The sequence below is a fragment of the Drosophila montana genome, unplaced genomic scaffold, assembly GCF_035044405.1.
Source record: "Drosophila montana isolate Dmon_TW-CO22-7 unplaced genomic scaffold, ASM3504440v1 contig_1761_1, whole genome shotgun sequence".
Lineage (NCBI taxonomy): Eukaryota > Metazoa > Arthropoda > Insecta > Diptera > Drosophilidae > Drosophila > Drosophila montana.
In genome coordinates this window covers 244089-261473 of record NW_026996690.1, presented here as the reverse complement: position 1 = coordinate 261473, position 17385 = coordinate 244089, and the positions used below count along the sequence as shown (strand labels likewise).

The following is a 17385-nucleotide window of genomic DNA, read 5'->3' as shown; positions in this document are numbered from 1 at the left end:
ATTTCGCTCTCGATTTATTTTGTTTCCGTGTGAGCGACTTTATGACGGTAAAAAGCGTTTCGTAGGAGTCATCACTGCAGATCTCTTACAAGCCGGGCCACGGATGATTATTGCATGCTCTTGAACAAATTTTTCTGGCTGTTACTATTTGCAGCATAAACATGCATGCGCATGTATATTATATTATTTGTTTGATGATGTCCATTTAGCTAATACCATTTTACAAATTTAATATAAATACAAACCAAAGGTCACAGAAAAAAAAGAATATAAAATCATATGGTAATTGACTGACATTATAATATAACATTGAATATATCTCTTTGATTTTTACAGATTTCGGGTGCACAACATAATTTTCCGGATCCTTACTGAGAACGTCATGTATTTCTAGTATTTTTTGAATATATCACTAAGGAACCTTTGCAGAATGTAAAAATCAGATCTCTGTTTCAATTATTTAGCACTTGCTGACATTTAGCTTTTGAAAAGTGTTGAATATTGTTCAGCGTTTTCTTTAAAGTGGAAAATTAAACTGAATATAACTATAAACTATATCTTTCGTTGTGCAAGTTCTTCCAAGATCGCAGTGACCAATTACACTTGAACTCATTGCAAGACAACCGACAATCCCAGCAGCCTTTTGGTTAATCCAGCTGTCAAGCTCAGTGTTAGAAGTGTATTACCTGACAGAACATTTGGCAAGTTCATTGTGATATTATCATGCCACTGGAACTGATTGTCATATCGCTGATGCGCACCAGTAAGTGGATAAATGTGCTGATGCTCAATTCCCCGGACGAGGATAAGGTTAGGCAACAGACCAGGCGCATTGATGTGAGCGCAAATGGCATACGCTGGATCGAGCGCGACTTTGAGCAGTTCACGCCTCTGGGAAAGTTCTTTGAGATCAACACAAACCCAGAGGCGGGCATAACAGTTGACAAGGAGACGAACAATGCAACAGCCCTGAAGCTCAGTCTAGTCCATATTAACGATGCGGCCCTGGACCAGCAAACCGTTGATGTTTCCATTGAGGATCTGCATCTGCTCCTAAACGAATCCATGGCTTGTGGTCTACACTGCAGCAATTGCTACAACGAATTGGTGCCCGTGCGCCGCTACAACTGCATCCGTCCAATGCCCGTCTACACCATGGAGCCACTAAAGTACTTTTGTCCCAGCGACAAGAAGCCCACATCTCTGGTTGAGGGCGAATTATATTATGCTCTCAACTATATTGTGATAAGTCCCAAGATTCTGGGAAAACGTGTCATTCAGTGTGGACAGCACATTCATTGCGGTCGCTGTTTGCAGCTGGTGGGCGAGTCGCTGGGCGAGAAGGTGGCCACACAGCTATATGTAGATACGCTCTGGGTGGCGCCTCGGGGTCAGGGTGAAGTTGAGCTGCCAGAGGGACGCCTGGAACAGCTTTTTGGCCAGCTAACTGTCTCTCAGCTTATGCTGCACCTGTTGCACGATGCAGTGCCCATCAGCGAGGAGAAAACCAGGCTCTTTCTAAAGACAGTGCGGCCGGACGGACAACTGCACTACATGCTGCTCCTGGTGGACACCAGCCAACTACATCTGCTGCGCTCCAAGCTATCGTTAATTGAGGATCTGAACGTCAGCGGCAGCTTGAAGGATACCGATGACGACTCCAACGAGGACAGCGACAGCAGCAGCAGCGAGAGCAGCAGCGACTGCACCAGCGACACTGACCTGGACGCCGTTGAAACTACCGATGATGATGAAAGTGAGCCGAAGGCTAAACGCCAGCGGAGGACGGAGGCCAAGCCCGTGCACGAGGTGAAGGTACGCGGCTATAGGGGTTGCCGAATCAACTATCACATTTTCAGCAGCGACGAGGAGCTTGCTGCCAATCACGAGATGATCGAGAAGTGGCGCAGGGAGGGCACACCCATGCTGCGCATCTCCTATGTCATGATGATGGATCTGCTCCGTGAGCTTAATGTCAACGAACTGCTGGTCGCCACGCTGGAGCGTATTGCACCCGGTGAGAAAGAAGGCCACACCAGCTATATCATCTATGAGCCCGTTGAGGATATGTAGGCACAGCTTTTGGGGAAATCGGAGAACTTGTGTTCATAGCATCCCACTTGACAGTTGATATTTCATTGAATTATTAACATGGTATAATGTGTCGAACATTTTTTTCAGGTTCCATTGTGGGGAAAATTTAAATGTATTCACGATAAAAGAGACATTTCAGTCAATTATACAACGCGTTCTTTATTTCCTCAACTTGTGTTCGTCACACTATTTCGAAGACTGGTTTATCTTATATAATAAAATTTTTGTTTTTTTCCAACTCTATACTACGTATTTTTCTATTTATTTAAATGGATTGCAATTGCTTGTAAATATAAAAAATTGTTCTTATAACAAATTGATTATTTTCTAAACTAATGCATTTTTTATAATGTGTATGGGATTTAATCGGTGCTGTCTTTCTGTTGGCTTTCCATTGTTGTAAAGCTTTTTGACATCGGTTGTGATTAAAAATTACAAATTACTCGATCACTATCAGCAAAATGCAACAACAAAATATCGGCATCATCAAACGCCGTCAAAAATTAAATTAAATATGAATAAATTAAAAACTGGGATTCTAGTTCAAACCCCAAAGAAGGGTATGTATATTATATTAAAAGAGCGTTAGTAATGTAAGGAATACTTTATGGAATAAAACTATTCAAATAACATGTATAATCGTACAGTGAAAACTCGCTTGTCGTCGGTTAATGTTTGTCCACGCAAGAGGAGTATCCGTCTGAGCGGGAATGGCTACGGCCTGATTCGAATTGGTTTAAAAGAAAAAATGTACGCCCAATAGATTCGTTAAAAGAGTTGTCACTGTAATTGGTTACTTTAAATTGTACATTAACCAATTAGTACTTGAAAATACTCCTGCCTTTATACAATTCATTTTCTGTCAATTTAAGATAATTCAAGTACATCATACTTTGGGAAACTTCTTATCAATTCTCCAAAGCTAGATTCGTTTGACATGGAGCGTTATCTTGAAGCCCCACACGAGTCGCTTACGGCACAGAAACGAGCGTCCGTTCCATTTGAGTGGGATTTGGGTCTGGCATTGGGACTGGCACTAACGAGACGTGGCGCATGTGTATCGGCAATTGTTGTTGTTGTTGGCATTCATTTGCAACTGACAACTGCTATAAAGGAGGATAACACGCACATTTATCATGTTGCACACGCAGCGCTGGGGCAATCGATTTGTGCTCGATTCAGGCTTATCAGCAACTGCAGCCGCTTGTGGCACTAACGAAGCGAGGGGGCAGAGGCGTGCACAATTGAACGCTGCTACGCCAGCCGAAAACGCAGCTCAAAATGGCAGCAGCAACATCTGAGGCTTAGGCAAACAGTTCCTTCTGCCAAAGGACACGCCACAGCGACGGCCTGTGAGAAAATTGGGTTGCCTGCGTATCTATCAACAGCAGCACTCAGAACTTGAATTCGTAGTCGGATTCACAGACGTGCGAGTGGCGGCTGCATCCACATGCGGATGCCAAGCAGCTGACAGAAGCCATTTTGTTTCGGCTGCTGGCATATGGCCGTCTGCTGACGAGGGGAGCCAGGAGATTCTGCCAAGCGGAGCTAGAGCATCCATATTCTATTTTAATATGACAAATGCACAAAACTCGGCACTCCGCACGTGACTTTTGTCTTATTTGTTAAAACCCACACGCATTTTCATGCATCTGATGAAAACGGCTCGAATTCTTGAACAGCATAAAGGAATTTAAGTGCCGACATCTTGGCCCAATAAAAAATATGAAAATATCTTAAAAGAGCAATGTTTGAAATGTTTAATAATTTTTATCTTTATGCACGGTTGCTGAGATGAGTCGTAGTAGGCCTTGTTTTCTATAGAAAATAGTCTACAGCCTTTCAAAGCCTTTGATAGTTCTATTCTAATAATCATAAAGTGTTTTCACTAATCTAAACAACAATTAAATTCCTATTTCATTAACCTCAGTGAATACTCAATAGACGAAAAAGGTACTGGCAACATATGCTCTGACGTATTGATTCAAATATTCATTTCCTTGCCACATTGCGAGTGTGTCTCATGTGCTGTGTTGCATGCCACACTTGCCGCTGTCTAAGCATCCTGTGCCGTATGCCATAAATCATACAAGCAGACAAAATATTCGCCAGGCATACAACAAAAAATGAACCGAAATTATGTTTTTGCTCCAGATATGTCGCCGGGCTGAGTACGAGGCAGGCAAAAGCGGAGGACTTGAAAAATTCCCGTAGAGTGCGTAGTTTGCATATATGCGGGCGGACGCAGGACGAGCGCATCATAAAACAACAAGGACAGAACACCAAAAATATTTACAAAAAATTACGCTTAAATGCAATTTTTGGCATATTTCTTTTTCGACTCATATGCATGCGGCGCCTGTGATTTACGATGATGCAAAAGGAACTCGAAGCAGCAGGACGAAGTGAAGCCAGGCAGTTGCGTAATGCTCCTTGAAGTGCTTCATGCATCCGGCGCCGCGGTGGGCAATTAAAAGTCAATGCAATAAAGCCACCAAAGTGCAATTCATACATCGTTAAATGTAAATATTCATTGAGATTTCTTCGCGCCGCCACTTGCAGCTAATTTATTATTAATTGAATTGAACAGAGCCCCTCCGGCGCAACACTCGCAGCTTGCCTAGCAACGGAGCCCCGTCGGTATTGTCGGCGGGTATTGAAACTGGAACTCAACCCGCCAATGTGATGGGAGTTTTATGTTCTATTTATGTTGTGCAAACGATGCCCCATAATCGTAAAAATATCAAAACAAATCGTTAAAATCGATCGTCGTGACGTTGTCGTCATTTGGCGCTGCTTCCTCGTTTCCAACTCACATTCAGATTCAGATTCAATGAATGCTCTCGAGCCGGGGCCCAAAAATGTGAACGGCTTCATTTACGGAGTTCGGAGTAGCTGTTGGGGCGCCCAGGGCTGTCGATATCCACATGAATGTTTCGTTTCGTAAGTGGCGCGGGTCGACGCGTGTCAATTGAGTTGCTTTTGCTCCCGCGCTTATTTGTATTTGATATTGAAAGTATCCAAGCGTGTGTGCGTGTGTGTGCGTGCGCCCGCCCATAATCGTCGTGCCACTGGGGCATGCTACGGCGTTGGCAACACCAATGCCAGCCAGAAGGAGCTCATAAATTGTGTGACTTAATTAAGTTGGCAACACTTGAAAATTATTTGAATTTTTTTTTCGGAGTGTGCTATCAATTCAATTGTTGTTGTTGCTTGAAGTGTGTTTCGTTTACATTTACAGATAATAATTGTAAGAGCCCATTATTGAATGCATATTGATTTATAATTATTACATTGGCTCAAGGGCCGTCCTCCGCTTGGGCTTGGGAATTAGGGAGAGTAACCATTACAAATTGCTGATGATGTGGGGTAAAAGCAAAGGAATCCTTAATCGGTATTTAAAGATGGAGCCGGTAAAGACACATCAAAATAATTTCTGAAAGCGCTCAATCTGTTTTTTCTCTTGTAAACAGATAGATAGATATAACCCTTTTAGTTTGAGGCTTGTCTTTAAAAACTTCCTTAAATTTCGATATTATTTATAAATAACTGCACACTTAAACAAATAACGTTAACTGCATGAAGATCAATCAAGCTCTCTCTTAGGTAAACAAATTGATTTGTTCCTTTCAAAAATGATTCGGTCTAAACAACACATTTCGTTAGAGTCCAATCCATTTCCAAGAACCTAATTTAAATAAGATTAACATTGCTTGGTTTGATTATCCCCTAAGTGCTTCCAGAGAGTTCATGTATTTAAAAAATGTAGCAGCTATTTTCAAAACAAATAACCAAACACGATTTTAGTGAGGCTTGAAAGTGAAAAGCGTGAAAAGCATCAAATATTGCTTATCGCTGAATTTGTTTATTTGTTTAGCGTTTGAAAATCATGAAAAACAAAAACAAAAGTGGAAATATTCGCAGCATGCCCAAGCTACCAGCCTGCTTCAATGTACATGGCCATAACACGGTGCCCGGAGACCCAGTGGCTCCCGGGGGCAGCTACCATGGGCCAGTTCTGGCGAAGTCTGTGAGGTGCCACACGATATGTGTTGAGGGGCGCTCGAAGGCGGCGTTTGTTTATCCAAAGGGGGTCGACACTTGGCAGCCACATGCCCCACTATTTGTTTTTATAGGCTCATTTTATGTGCTCCATGTTTATTTGCTTCGATTGCTCAACACTTGTTGAGGATGGGCCATGTTTATGACTACTTCGCCCACGCAGACGCATAAGAGTGAGTAGTGGCAAATAACACTTGGCCGGATAGTCCGCACTCTGGCTAAACACATAATAACCATAATAATAAGAATTAACTTGCTCATTACCCGGGAACACCACACAAAAGGATTGGAATTGGGCAAGGGATGGGACGACTGCCTGTGCCTGGGCAGACAAAAGCGTCATAAAGACATCATAACTCAAAGCCTGCTGAAAGGATAAAACGGACACGGACACACACAGCACTCTCAGGCCCAAGCTGGCGGGTTGGGCGTAATAATTAAGTAGTTTTCTATGCAAAATTAGAACAAAGTCGGCAAACAGAGTTCTTGTTCTCACTTTCCGCTTGCCAGTTGCTCAGGTAAATCCTGGCTAAATTAAAATCTCCCTCTGTGCACGGCAAGTGCCCAAGACATTGTCACACATTATCAAACGGCCAAAGGAGAGCCGGTGGCAGCTCGAACTCTGCTCGAACTTTGAAACAAAGACCGAAGCCCTCTACCATTGAAAGGGGTGTGTTTGTGGCGGCTGTTGCGACTGCGAGGACTCGGCACGCGGGTGGGGGGCTTAATCAGAGACAAACTTTTGCGATGTGGCAGCTTCTTGGCGGACGGGCGTCGCAGCTGCCGCCCCTCGGCTCAATTGCAATTACGGCAAATTACTTTATTACATCCGTAATTGTGTGACCATCGAGCGTGCCATTTTTCGGGCAGTGAAATTAGTAAGGCGCCACAAGTGGTTGTGCCACCTCAGATGAGCAAACATCTACGGCCATGACCCACCTCCCCAACCCCCAACCCCCTACCCACCATTCATTCAATTGGTTAATATATAGTGCCTCATCATGTTGCACGCACAGACGCCGCCGGTTGAAGGCCCGTCGGCAAATGACACGCAAGTTAGATACAAAATGAACCTGTACATGAGTAATACAATGGTGTCACGGGCTTATAGATTTGTTTTCAAATATTTAAGGTAGCCCTTTAGTTGTAATTAACTATATAAGTAAATTGGACAAAGCCCTCCAAGTTTCTTCACATTTAAATTGAATTGAATGTATAGGTATGTATACATTTTAAGAACTGTAACGCTCATTTATCGATAAATAAACTAACTTTTGGATGGCCCACACAATGCTTTTCTAAACACAATACAGAGCTTGTTTTCAAATTTACACATAATTCGCATTTGTATATAATATAAAAAGGAAATATTATTATTTTTTTTATATTATTTTTTTTTTTCTTCAAGCTATCTTTTGAAATTTTTTTAATTATTTTGACTACTGCAACCGTCGATGGGGAAAGAAACTAATTTAGCCGAATACTAAAATGTAGTTATTGAATGATGCGAAAAACGAATTATAATTGTTAGAAGCTTAAATTTGGTCTTGGGTCAAAATTTAAGGACAAGTTAATTGTATCTAAAATATCAAATATTTTTAAATTCAAGAATCTATGTTAGTGAACAAAATATTAATGAACAACAGGACAGAAATTGGTAAAACTAAATTAATCTAACTTTCAAAAGTTTAACTTGTAGTTTCATTTTATTGTTGACATTTGCGCACCTTAAAGTAATTCATTAAAATAATTAGAGTTTATTCTTGTTAATGTCTAACAAATCACGGCGGCAACAAATTAAAACCATTCGTATTCTTGTCTCTGGTTGTTTATGTAAATTCACAAATAATGTTTACCTTTTTGAGGAATGACATTCTTAAATAGTTTTCCATCCACATTAATATTATGGCAAGACTTGCTGTCAATATCATTTGTAATTGTCGCTTCTCGTGCTCGTTTATGATCTCGTGTGTATTGGCTCATTTTATGGCCTCTGACGTCACTGCTGCGAGTTTGGGAACAACGTGTCTGAGCGAAGAACGCGCGCCAAAACTGTGCGTTGCTCTACCACGCAGACTCGGCTCTCGCAGCTCAGCCATATTTATTTATGATGTAAACAAACCATTAAGCGGGAGAATTACGAGCGCAGTCGCAGTCCGCGCTCTGCCCGGCCATGATGGCTGCGACGCTGCGGCGCAGCGGCAGAGCGGCAGAGCAGCAGTAGTGCGATATAAATCACGCACACGCGCACAAATTTACGATGTCGCTGCCTCTCTCAGCTCGCGTGCTGCGTCTCGCTCTCACACGCTTGGCCGGCATGGCACTCTCTCGCTCGCAATGCTTTATAGCTGCCGGGAATGGTTTATTGCTGGCATCTTCATCTTCTGCTTGCTGCACACACGCACACACATACAGCATGGGCACTGCGCACTCTCTTTGAGAGCAAGAGAGAGAAAGAGAGCAGCTGTTTCTGTGTCAAACATATGCTTGTGTTGTTGTTAATGGTAGACAGAAAGGGAAGCAATTCAACTGGGCAACAGCACTAGTGTGAGCGAGGTGGCCAATCAGTCTCCGCCCATTTTTCGTGTTGGGAAGCGTCACAAAACCGCTAGCAATTCAAAAACTGCCAAAATACAAGCAAAATATTTTGCGTTTTCCTGCAACCGTGGCATAATTTTGTGCAGATGTCGCTACATTTAGCAGCCAAGTCACAGCCGTCGTTTTCCAGCACTGGACTAATGAGAAACCTGTTAGAGGAGCGCGCCGAGAACTGGTTCAGAGCACAACCAAATTTATGGCTACACGTGGCTTTCATTGAGAAACTGATTCTGCGGCACTGGGCAAATTGCTTTGTTTATGGGCGTTTACTTTTGCAGCACAGACGAAATTTACGAGCTCTTGAGTTTTCACTCGAGTGGTATTTTGAGCGCGTCGCCGCCGCTTTTTGAGTGTTTTGTGTTTTCATTTTCGCAGTTAGCGTCTTGTCCCGACCTCTTCATGCGCTTTATGTTGGATTTGAACTTGAAAATTGCTTTATTAATCATTAAGGAATAAGCGCGTCTATTAGAAGACATTTATCATTTTGGCACTTGGGCGGGCCAATGAGAAAACTAGATTACATTGCGGCATTTCTGAACTGTAATTAAAACAGATTTTAAAAATATTTTTTAAAAATATATTACATGCAAAAGCTTATATGTATAAAATTTGATTTTTTGGAAAATGAAGTAAAAATTAATATTAATTGATAATAATTAAGAATTTCTGTACTCTGCTCACACTGTGTAGCCCGACTTTCATTAGGGAAGTTTGGTTTCAGGCAAAGAGCTGAGGTGCTTCATTTCAAATCGGGCAATACTTAAAATAGGTGTTCTTTAACTTGACACGCAGATATCAAAAAAGTAAAACAAACTTGGTCTGTGTTTGGTATTAGAGAAGAAAAGCAGCAGGTTGCAATCAACAGTTTATCCCTCATCTATTACTACGTTTATACACTAACTATTTGCAAATAAAAAATTGATTGAAAATTGAAATCAAAATATTCGGAGTAGCATATCATTTTCTGACTTGTTCTTGAAGCACAGGTATTTGTAAATAAAATGTTAGCTCCCTGTTACCTGTTGTCTTTTTACATTATTAATTTAACCGATGTTTAGAATTTAAGTTGTTTAAAATGTCTCGTAGTAGGCCGTGCTTTGCTTGAATTTTGATTTCCCTTTTGGCATTTGCAGCTGTGCTCAGTCTGCCTCGACAGCTTGCCGAGTGCAGTCCTTTTTTGCTTATTGATTTTCTATTTTTCATTGCGTTCGACTAATTAATTTTCTTTTGATTGGTGCTGTTTTTTTAATATGATATTGATTTATTAAAACTCAATATAATTATCATTGGTGTTTTAAATTCTGTTCATTTTTGTTAATAGCATATTACGCATTGTTATCAGTGGCGATGTTTTTGTCTTGTCAAACAGTATTTCAGTATTTGATTTTCATTTTTTGTTGTTGTTTTTCTCAATTTCTTATTTGTTTAATAAATATTTTACATTATTTTAAATTTAATATTATAGAATCGGCCATCAATAGCAGGTCAGGTAGGGTAAATTTAGAAGCCACGCTTTGTCAAATGGACAAGGTTAAAATAATAGGGATACTCTAGTTTTTGCTACTGCAGCAGTGTAAGATGTTGTCGTCTTTTCAGCCGGTTGATGGGACGAGCTACAGAGAGAGCTCACGTGTGATTTCAGCCGGTCGCAATTTCGGCTAGTGGGCCGGTTGATTTGCAGCTCAACAGTTTCTAATTTCGAATCACGGTGAAAAAGTCGGACCGCGCACGTACAGTTTGTTATTGACCGAGGAGCTTTATTTTGGAGAGTTTAGATTACTTTTCGGATTAACCTATCAGCCATTCCCCAGATCTGGATTCCATATCTCCAGGTGGGCACGATAACAGCGTTATATATTGCCCTCTTACACTGCAGGGGAAGTATATTTGTTGCATAACATCCAGCTTAGGCGACACATCTTATACCTAAAGTTTGAGACTGCTTAAGAAAGCGGTCTTATAATTGCTTGCTGTACTGTACCGTACAACTTGTCGTAAGGCTCCGTGCCACAATGTAAAGTGGGATCAATTATAGACATTTGTTTTTAGACAATTTGGCACGCACAGTTTGTGCATTAATACGGACATTTCAACGGACTGTTTAGATACCTGATACGATCAACAATTAACTGAATTGTCAATTTTTTGGTCCATTCGGCAAAACGATGCAGAAGCTCTTGCAGATGAGATTGACGGCTCTGCAAGTCGTGTACACGGTGGACAATCGTTCCTCTGAAATATGTTAATGGAGTCGAGTACACATTCAGAGGATCAGGGATTAGGGGATTTATGCTTGTGCAACTGACCAAGATGTAACATGGCCGAATTCGGATGATTGCTTGTTATTTTCACGAACATCTAGATAAAGTAAATATTGCACATGACGTCAATATATCACTGGGAAAAAGTTGAATGGTGTGAAACGCTCTTAAGCTCATCAACAACATATGCTTAAGCTATTACTTGACCGTTGGATCAATATAGAGCAGGCGTATAAATTGACGACTAACATTCTTTCAATATTACCAATGACCATGAGGATGCAAGCGCATCCAATCTTTGCGTATTCTGTGTTTTAAACTAATCAACTCTAGCTGTTCGTTGATAGTGCTGGAGGATCATCATGAAAACTGAGAAAGCTGAGGACGCTGATCCGACGAAATGACACAGATGATGCTCAAAAATTTGAAGCTCTAGCTACTTTTTACTGCTTTTGCAGAATATTTTCTAAAATTAAGACATATTTAAGGCAAAGATTACTTTCTTTATTTACCTATCGAAATAATATATGCGTGCTAAAGAGAGACAGGAAATGTAAGAAAAAAATCTCTAAATCGAGTGCCTAATTGAAATTGCGCCTTTTGGCTTTAGCATGGGTAAGGGAAGTCTTCACATTATTCGAAATTAAGAGAAATGAATCTTATTACGAAGAAGTTGAGTGTGAAATCGCCCTGTCAGACCGACAAGCAGACAACCGCATGAGCAAGAAGCTCAAATTTATAAACTTGCCCATTAAATTTGAACATGGCCAAAGAGGGAAAGACCAGAAGAACAACTACAACTGCAACTGCAACAGCAGCAGCCTCAGCTGAAGGACAACGTAAGAGTATATAAAGAAAAGCCACCATAAAAAATAAGAAAACACACACTAGCTGGAAGTTGCCAAGCTGAGGCTGAGGCTGAGGCTGAAACAACCGAAAGCCAAAGCAACCGCAAGGAGCAAAGTTTTCATTTTTGGCCCAGGCAAATGTTGCGGGCGAGTGGAGGGTGGTCGTGGGGTTGCTCCTGTAGCAGGAATGGGTGGACGGAGGGAGAGGGAGGGGGGTCTGGTGGCCGTGTGTTGCGCTCTCCCAGTGTGTGACAAACTATCTTAATGGCTTTTCGCAGCTTGGCGGCTCTTAAATGCGAATTTAATTAATTGGACACTTAAGTTAACGACATTTCTTTGCCCGCTCTCGTTTGACTGACTCCGACTGCACACGGCGACGATTTTGATTAATTGGCCAACAGTGCACGCGGTCACTACAGGAAGGCGAGTGGCCCCGTAAACAGAGCCTTTGCCAAGGTGTTGGATGCTGCACGCATTTAATTGATGGCCCTCACAAGGCAAAGTCTCCCGGCTCGGCAGATTCTGGTTGCCATACAAAATGGCGTTGCAGATATTGAGCAAAATACAATATAACAAAATATACTAATTTTTGCACATTTTCTTTTGTGGTATATTTGTTGTTTTTTTAATCAAATACTCTTTGGGATTACGCTATTTGATTTTGTTATTCGCAGTAATTGTTTTAGCTGGCAACTGCTTTTATTCTATTTACACACTTTAGTCTTTCCTTTTGCTATTTAACGAACCCCTAAAGTTTATGTTTTAATTTCATCTCTTTGAGCTTATTTATTTTTTAAAGTTTCACATTTTCTTGCTCCCATTGTCAAACATAGTTTAATTGCCAGGGGACCCAGGGGATCTTCAGATCTCTGTGAAGAACGTTGTTAAAATAAATAAGTTATAATTTATAAAATACAATGTGACTGTATTTGGTCAAAGGCTAGACGCTTTCTGCAAATATTTTCTGCTCTGATTTATCCCGCTTCGTATCGGGTTTATTTACGTCTGAAAGTACAAAGCGTTTATTGTATTGATCAATGTTGTATGCTTACATTTTATAAGATCGTTTTGAAAAACATAATTATTAAGCTAGCCAAATATCTCTATTTGACTTTATTTAGTTCACATTTCGTACAATTTTGTTAGACATATTGTTATTTTTGTATTGTAATTTGATGTTTTAAAAACCAAAACTATCGTTGTTATAAGTTATTTTTTTATTGTAATTTGATGTTTTAAAAACTAGAACTATCGTTGTTAAAGGTTATTTTTTTTTTTCGATTTGCGACACAAACCTCTCGCTTTTCGCGCATCTTTAGCATATTAAGCTTTGTATTAATAATTTTTATCGATGTGGTCAAGTTGAAAGCCAAAGTTATGTCATAAGAAATGGCTTTACTTTTTTTTTTTTTTTTATTATATTTTGTTTATTAAGAAATCTGGTATCCTGTTACTCTATGTTAGCAACTTTTATCAGAGTGACATAATTACTTAGCTTAGCGACGATTGTGGTTTTAAGTGGCTTTACAATATGATGAATGTGTTTTTATATTTTTTTTTCAGTAGAATCAAAATTATTTAAATATTTGATCTCATAAGTTGATTTTCTTATGACTTATGAACTTGGTTGCTATTAAACGGTTTTGCGTTTTATTTTAATATATTTATAATATATAAATATTTATTTCATTTGAGTCCTTTTTCTTAGTTTCGCACCTTTTTTTTAATAACGTACATTCTTCCTTATGTATTCAATGTGTCAACATTCACATTATTCTAGTGCTTAAATTAAAACATTAAATTATTAATATAAATAAAACAAAATATTTTGATCTGATTTATCCCGTTTTGGGCTTTTAGTTTAGCCCGACTTAAAATTAATATTTTTAATTAACTATTTTTTTGGCGATTTTTTCCGGAAATAAACAAAAGCATTTAAGCTATTATACGCATTTATTATAAACACACGTAGACACTGAAAGAAGATGTGGTCTAACCAAAGTCTAAGCAGAGACAAACAACAGGACCTCCAGGCAATTTCCAGTCCAGGGCAAAACTGAGCTGCCGTTGCCGACGCACATTCATTAATTTAGTGCATAAAACATTTTTTGAATTGTTTTGTAGTTTAATGCGAGCACAGTTGAATTTATGTACTCAGGCAGCTGAATTTTCTTAGAGCTAAGTCTGGCCTTGTGGGAGACCCGAAAGTGCAGTCCACAAAATCGCTGGCAAACTCAAGTTTTAGCTGCGGGACGAGTCCAAAGTTAAACATTTGCCAGTTTTCTTTTAATTTATTTTGCGGCAAGACAATTTATTTGCTGCTGTTCAACTGTGAGGCGCTTATCAAATAATTGCCGGCCAGCAAATGTTGCACAATTAAGCGGTAAAAGGTTAGGGCCAGCGTCCACCGGGGTTTGACCGCACAACCGGCCACTGGCCCTTGTTCCAACACACATACCCATTCGCACAACCACACACACACACACATACACCCACACACAGATTCGCACACCCACACACTCAGCTGAACATGATTTTTTTTCCTCCTTTTTTTGCGGTGCAAATGTTGTTTTTTTTTTTAATTTTTTCTGCTGCATGAGTGTCCTTTCAAAGCAGGACAATTGCTGAGGCACTTGTGACCGCTTGTTGCGCTCCCACCTCGCGAATGTTTTTTAATATGCTCCATTTTCGGCTTATCTTTATTGTCTCGTTTAGTGGGCAACGAATGAAAGATGGCGCATTTGCAAACCTCCTCTGAATTAGCAAATAATATTTTTAATTTCTTTAAGGACTTAACTTTGAGTGGAAGTACTTGGTAAGAACTCTCAATAAGCACTATGATAGAATCTTTACTTTATTTATTTTAGTTATTGAAATTCAATAGATTTCCAAATGTATCACTTATTTTATTTAGCATATATGTATATTTATATATATACATGTATATATATATATATCGAAAAAACTTCAGCTGCTTGCTTTGAGTGAAATAAAAAATGCGTACGAATTAGCGCTCAAGTTGTCTAGTTGATAACCCAATGATATATGTTGTGTCCATATGGAGCTTGAACCTTCGCCACGGGGCCAAAAAGCCACACGGTCTCTGGCGGCCAGCTGCAATCGATCATTTTGAGCGCGTGTGCAGTCTCTGGAACCTGATGCCACACGGCAAGGTCCAAGCGGACGCGCACGATGGAGACGCAACGGTTACCAGTTTGTCACACAGAGTGTGGAGGTTCGTAGAAGCGATCAAAATGCCGGGAAGACCGGCAAAAGCGGCAAGAGCGGCAATACCGGCAAGTGGAAGGCCGGCCAGTGCGGCCATCTTGTGGTCCAGTGTTGGGGACCGAGGTGTGTCACATCTCTTTTGTGTCGCACATTTGTCAGAAATTAATCATGCGCTTGTTTTTACGCACATCTGTATATATTTGTGTGTGCATGTGTATGTGTGGCTTGGGGCATGGGGGCAGAGCAGCAACATTCTTCGCATTTTGATAAATTGGCCGTCGACCTGTAGGAAGGTGCGAGCCGCTGCTGTCTGGCATCGTCTTAGCCCGACTAAAGTCGTTGGCCAGCGCGACGACTGTAAAATGCAATTAAATGCGACCAAAACACACGACTTTGGTGGCGCAATTAATTTTCATTAAAAGCAAGAGCTCGAGAAACTACAACACACTCGCATTGCCAACGATTCAACCGATCGCGATATGGCCGATTGCAACACGAGTTACTCACTCACACTTACACGGGTGCTGGGCCATGGGCCAAAAGCTGCATCGATTGACGCTAATTGATATGCTTATCGGCAATCGATAAGATTACGATTGCGATTAGTCAGCGCGCATGCTCTGCGGTGCAGTTCAATCCACTTTCAATTTGACAGCCCCGACAGACAGGTGACAAACCATAACTCACGATCGCATTGTTCGTCGCACCACTCGTACTACTGATATATATGTCCACCGATCCTTACCATGTCCGCTTCTTTAGTTATGCATGGCCTGGCCCCGCAGCTGGCGGGGAGGTACCGGGTGCCCGGCCCGTATGTAATATGCCAGACACGAAGCGCCGCAGTAGCACCGTGAATTATGCCAAGTCGGCGCGTTTTGCTTTTAGTTTTGAATTCTTCATTTCTGCATGCGCAAGAATCCGCGTCATCAGCCGCGTTGGTCGGTTGGGGCCTTGGCAATTCCTTTTTTCATGCTAATAACATAATTGATAATATTGTCTTTTAATTCGTTGCACTTCACGTGCCCCGAATGCCAATTGAATTCGGTGGCACATTCACATGAAGAATGAAGATATTTTTCATCATTTGACACTGAATTGCAAATAAATTCCAAATAAGAAAACAACAATATAAAATCTTTCCAAAACATTACCATGCATCGATTCAATTTCAGATCAAAACACATTCCATTTCTCTTTAATCTTTCATTCGCTACGCTTCGAAAATCAACAACAAAGGCGACAAGTAAAAAGTCAGTTAAAGGGATTTCGAGAAAGGATTTCACCTTTGGAGCAAAACAAATTAGAGATTTCAAATGTAATTTACGACCAAAATGGTTGATCTATGATGGGTATTAAGGGTTTCAATGGCGTCGCTCCTCGGTTCCTTGTTCTTGCCGCCACTCGGTTGTAGTCCGATGGGGGTGGAAATGCACACCAAATATAATAAGCACACACACCTTTCTGTTAATGTGAGGCTGTTTGAATACCCTATAAACAATTTCAAAAAGAGTCCATTCTGTACTTTCTCAAATTGATCAGGCCATATGATTATGGCCTTTTCATTTAAGGATGAGGGCTGTATCCTAATTATAATTATGCTTCTTAAATTAAGAACCAATTACGATTATCGAACTAAGTGTAGCTTATGGCTGGTTTTTAAATGATTATCTCACTGAGCTGTAATCATGAATATTCAACATAATTTTAAAAGAGCCATTTTAATGGCAACATAAATTGTGAAAAGTAAAGATTATCCTCATGTGACACACCTTTAACAATAACAATTAATAACTGCCGCATCAATACCTCAGACTGGATACCATAGTCTACATCTTAAACTATTTTGCAAAAGCTTAACTAATAACTGATTCATAATAAAAAATGACATATGTACATATAAAAAAAGGCGAATATATATATATATGTATATGTATATATATATTCAAAGTTTCTAGCTTCAATACCGGTGAAAGAATTATTTTCATACCAGACAGACAGACAGGTTGACATTACAAAAAGCCAATATATTTGTATCACTTTGGTGACCAGCACAAAAAAAAAATATTGCTAAACTCTAAGGAATTTTCGCATCAGGGAATGAAAGTTTATCTTTTGTACTTGCGTGCAGTCAGTAGGTTATAAGTAAGTTTTATAATAGGTATTGCAAAGTCGATCAACAACATAATTATCAACTGAATATACACATAAGCTAATGCACGACTATTAGAAATTGAAGCAGCAAACTTGGATAGCTGGTTTTTATTTTTTTATTTTTTTTTTTTTTTTTGTAA

General features: G+C 40.2%; 1 protein-coding gene and 1 long non-coding RNA gene across 2 annotated transcripts; both read left to right on the top strand.

Annotated features, from left to right (window-relative positions):
* The first annotated feature begins 511 nt into the window (after positions 1-511).
* LOC135441035 (uncharacterized) lies at positions 512-2237 on the top strand. Its single transcript, XM_064700476.1, has one exon. The coding sequence runs from the start codon at positions 724-726 to the stop codon at positions 2071-2073; it is 1350 nt and encodes a 449-aa protein (XP_064556546.1). The 5' UTR covers positions 512-723; the 3' UTR covers positions 2074-2237.
* A 1693-nt stretch (positions 2238-3930) lies between these two features.
* LOC135440990 (uncharacterized) lies at positions 3931-4781 on the top strand. Its single transcript, XR_010438380.1, has 3 exons — positions 3931-4047; positions 4249-4616; positions 4685-4781. It is a non-coding gene; the product is annotated as an uncharacterized LOC135440990 (long non-coding RNA).
* Positions 4782-17385: the final 12604 nt, after the last annotated feature.

What these genes read in the sequence shown, in the direction of transcription:
- LOC135441035 (XM_064700476.1), top strand. Translation starts at nt 724, where the DNA reads ATGCCACTGGAACTGATTGTCATATCGCTGATGCGCACCAGTAAGTGG.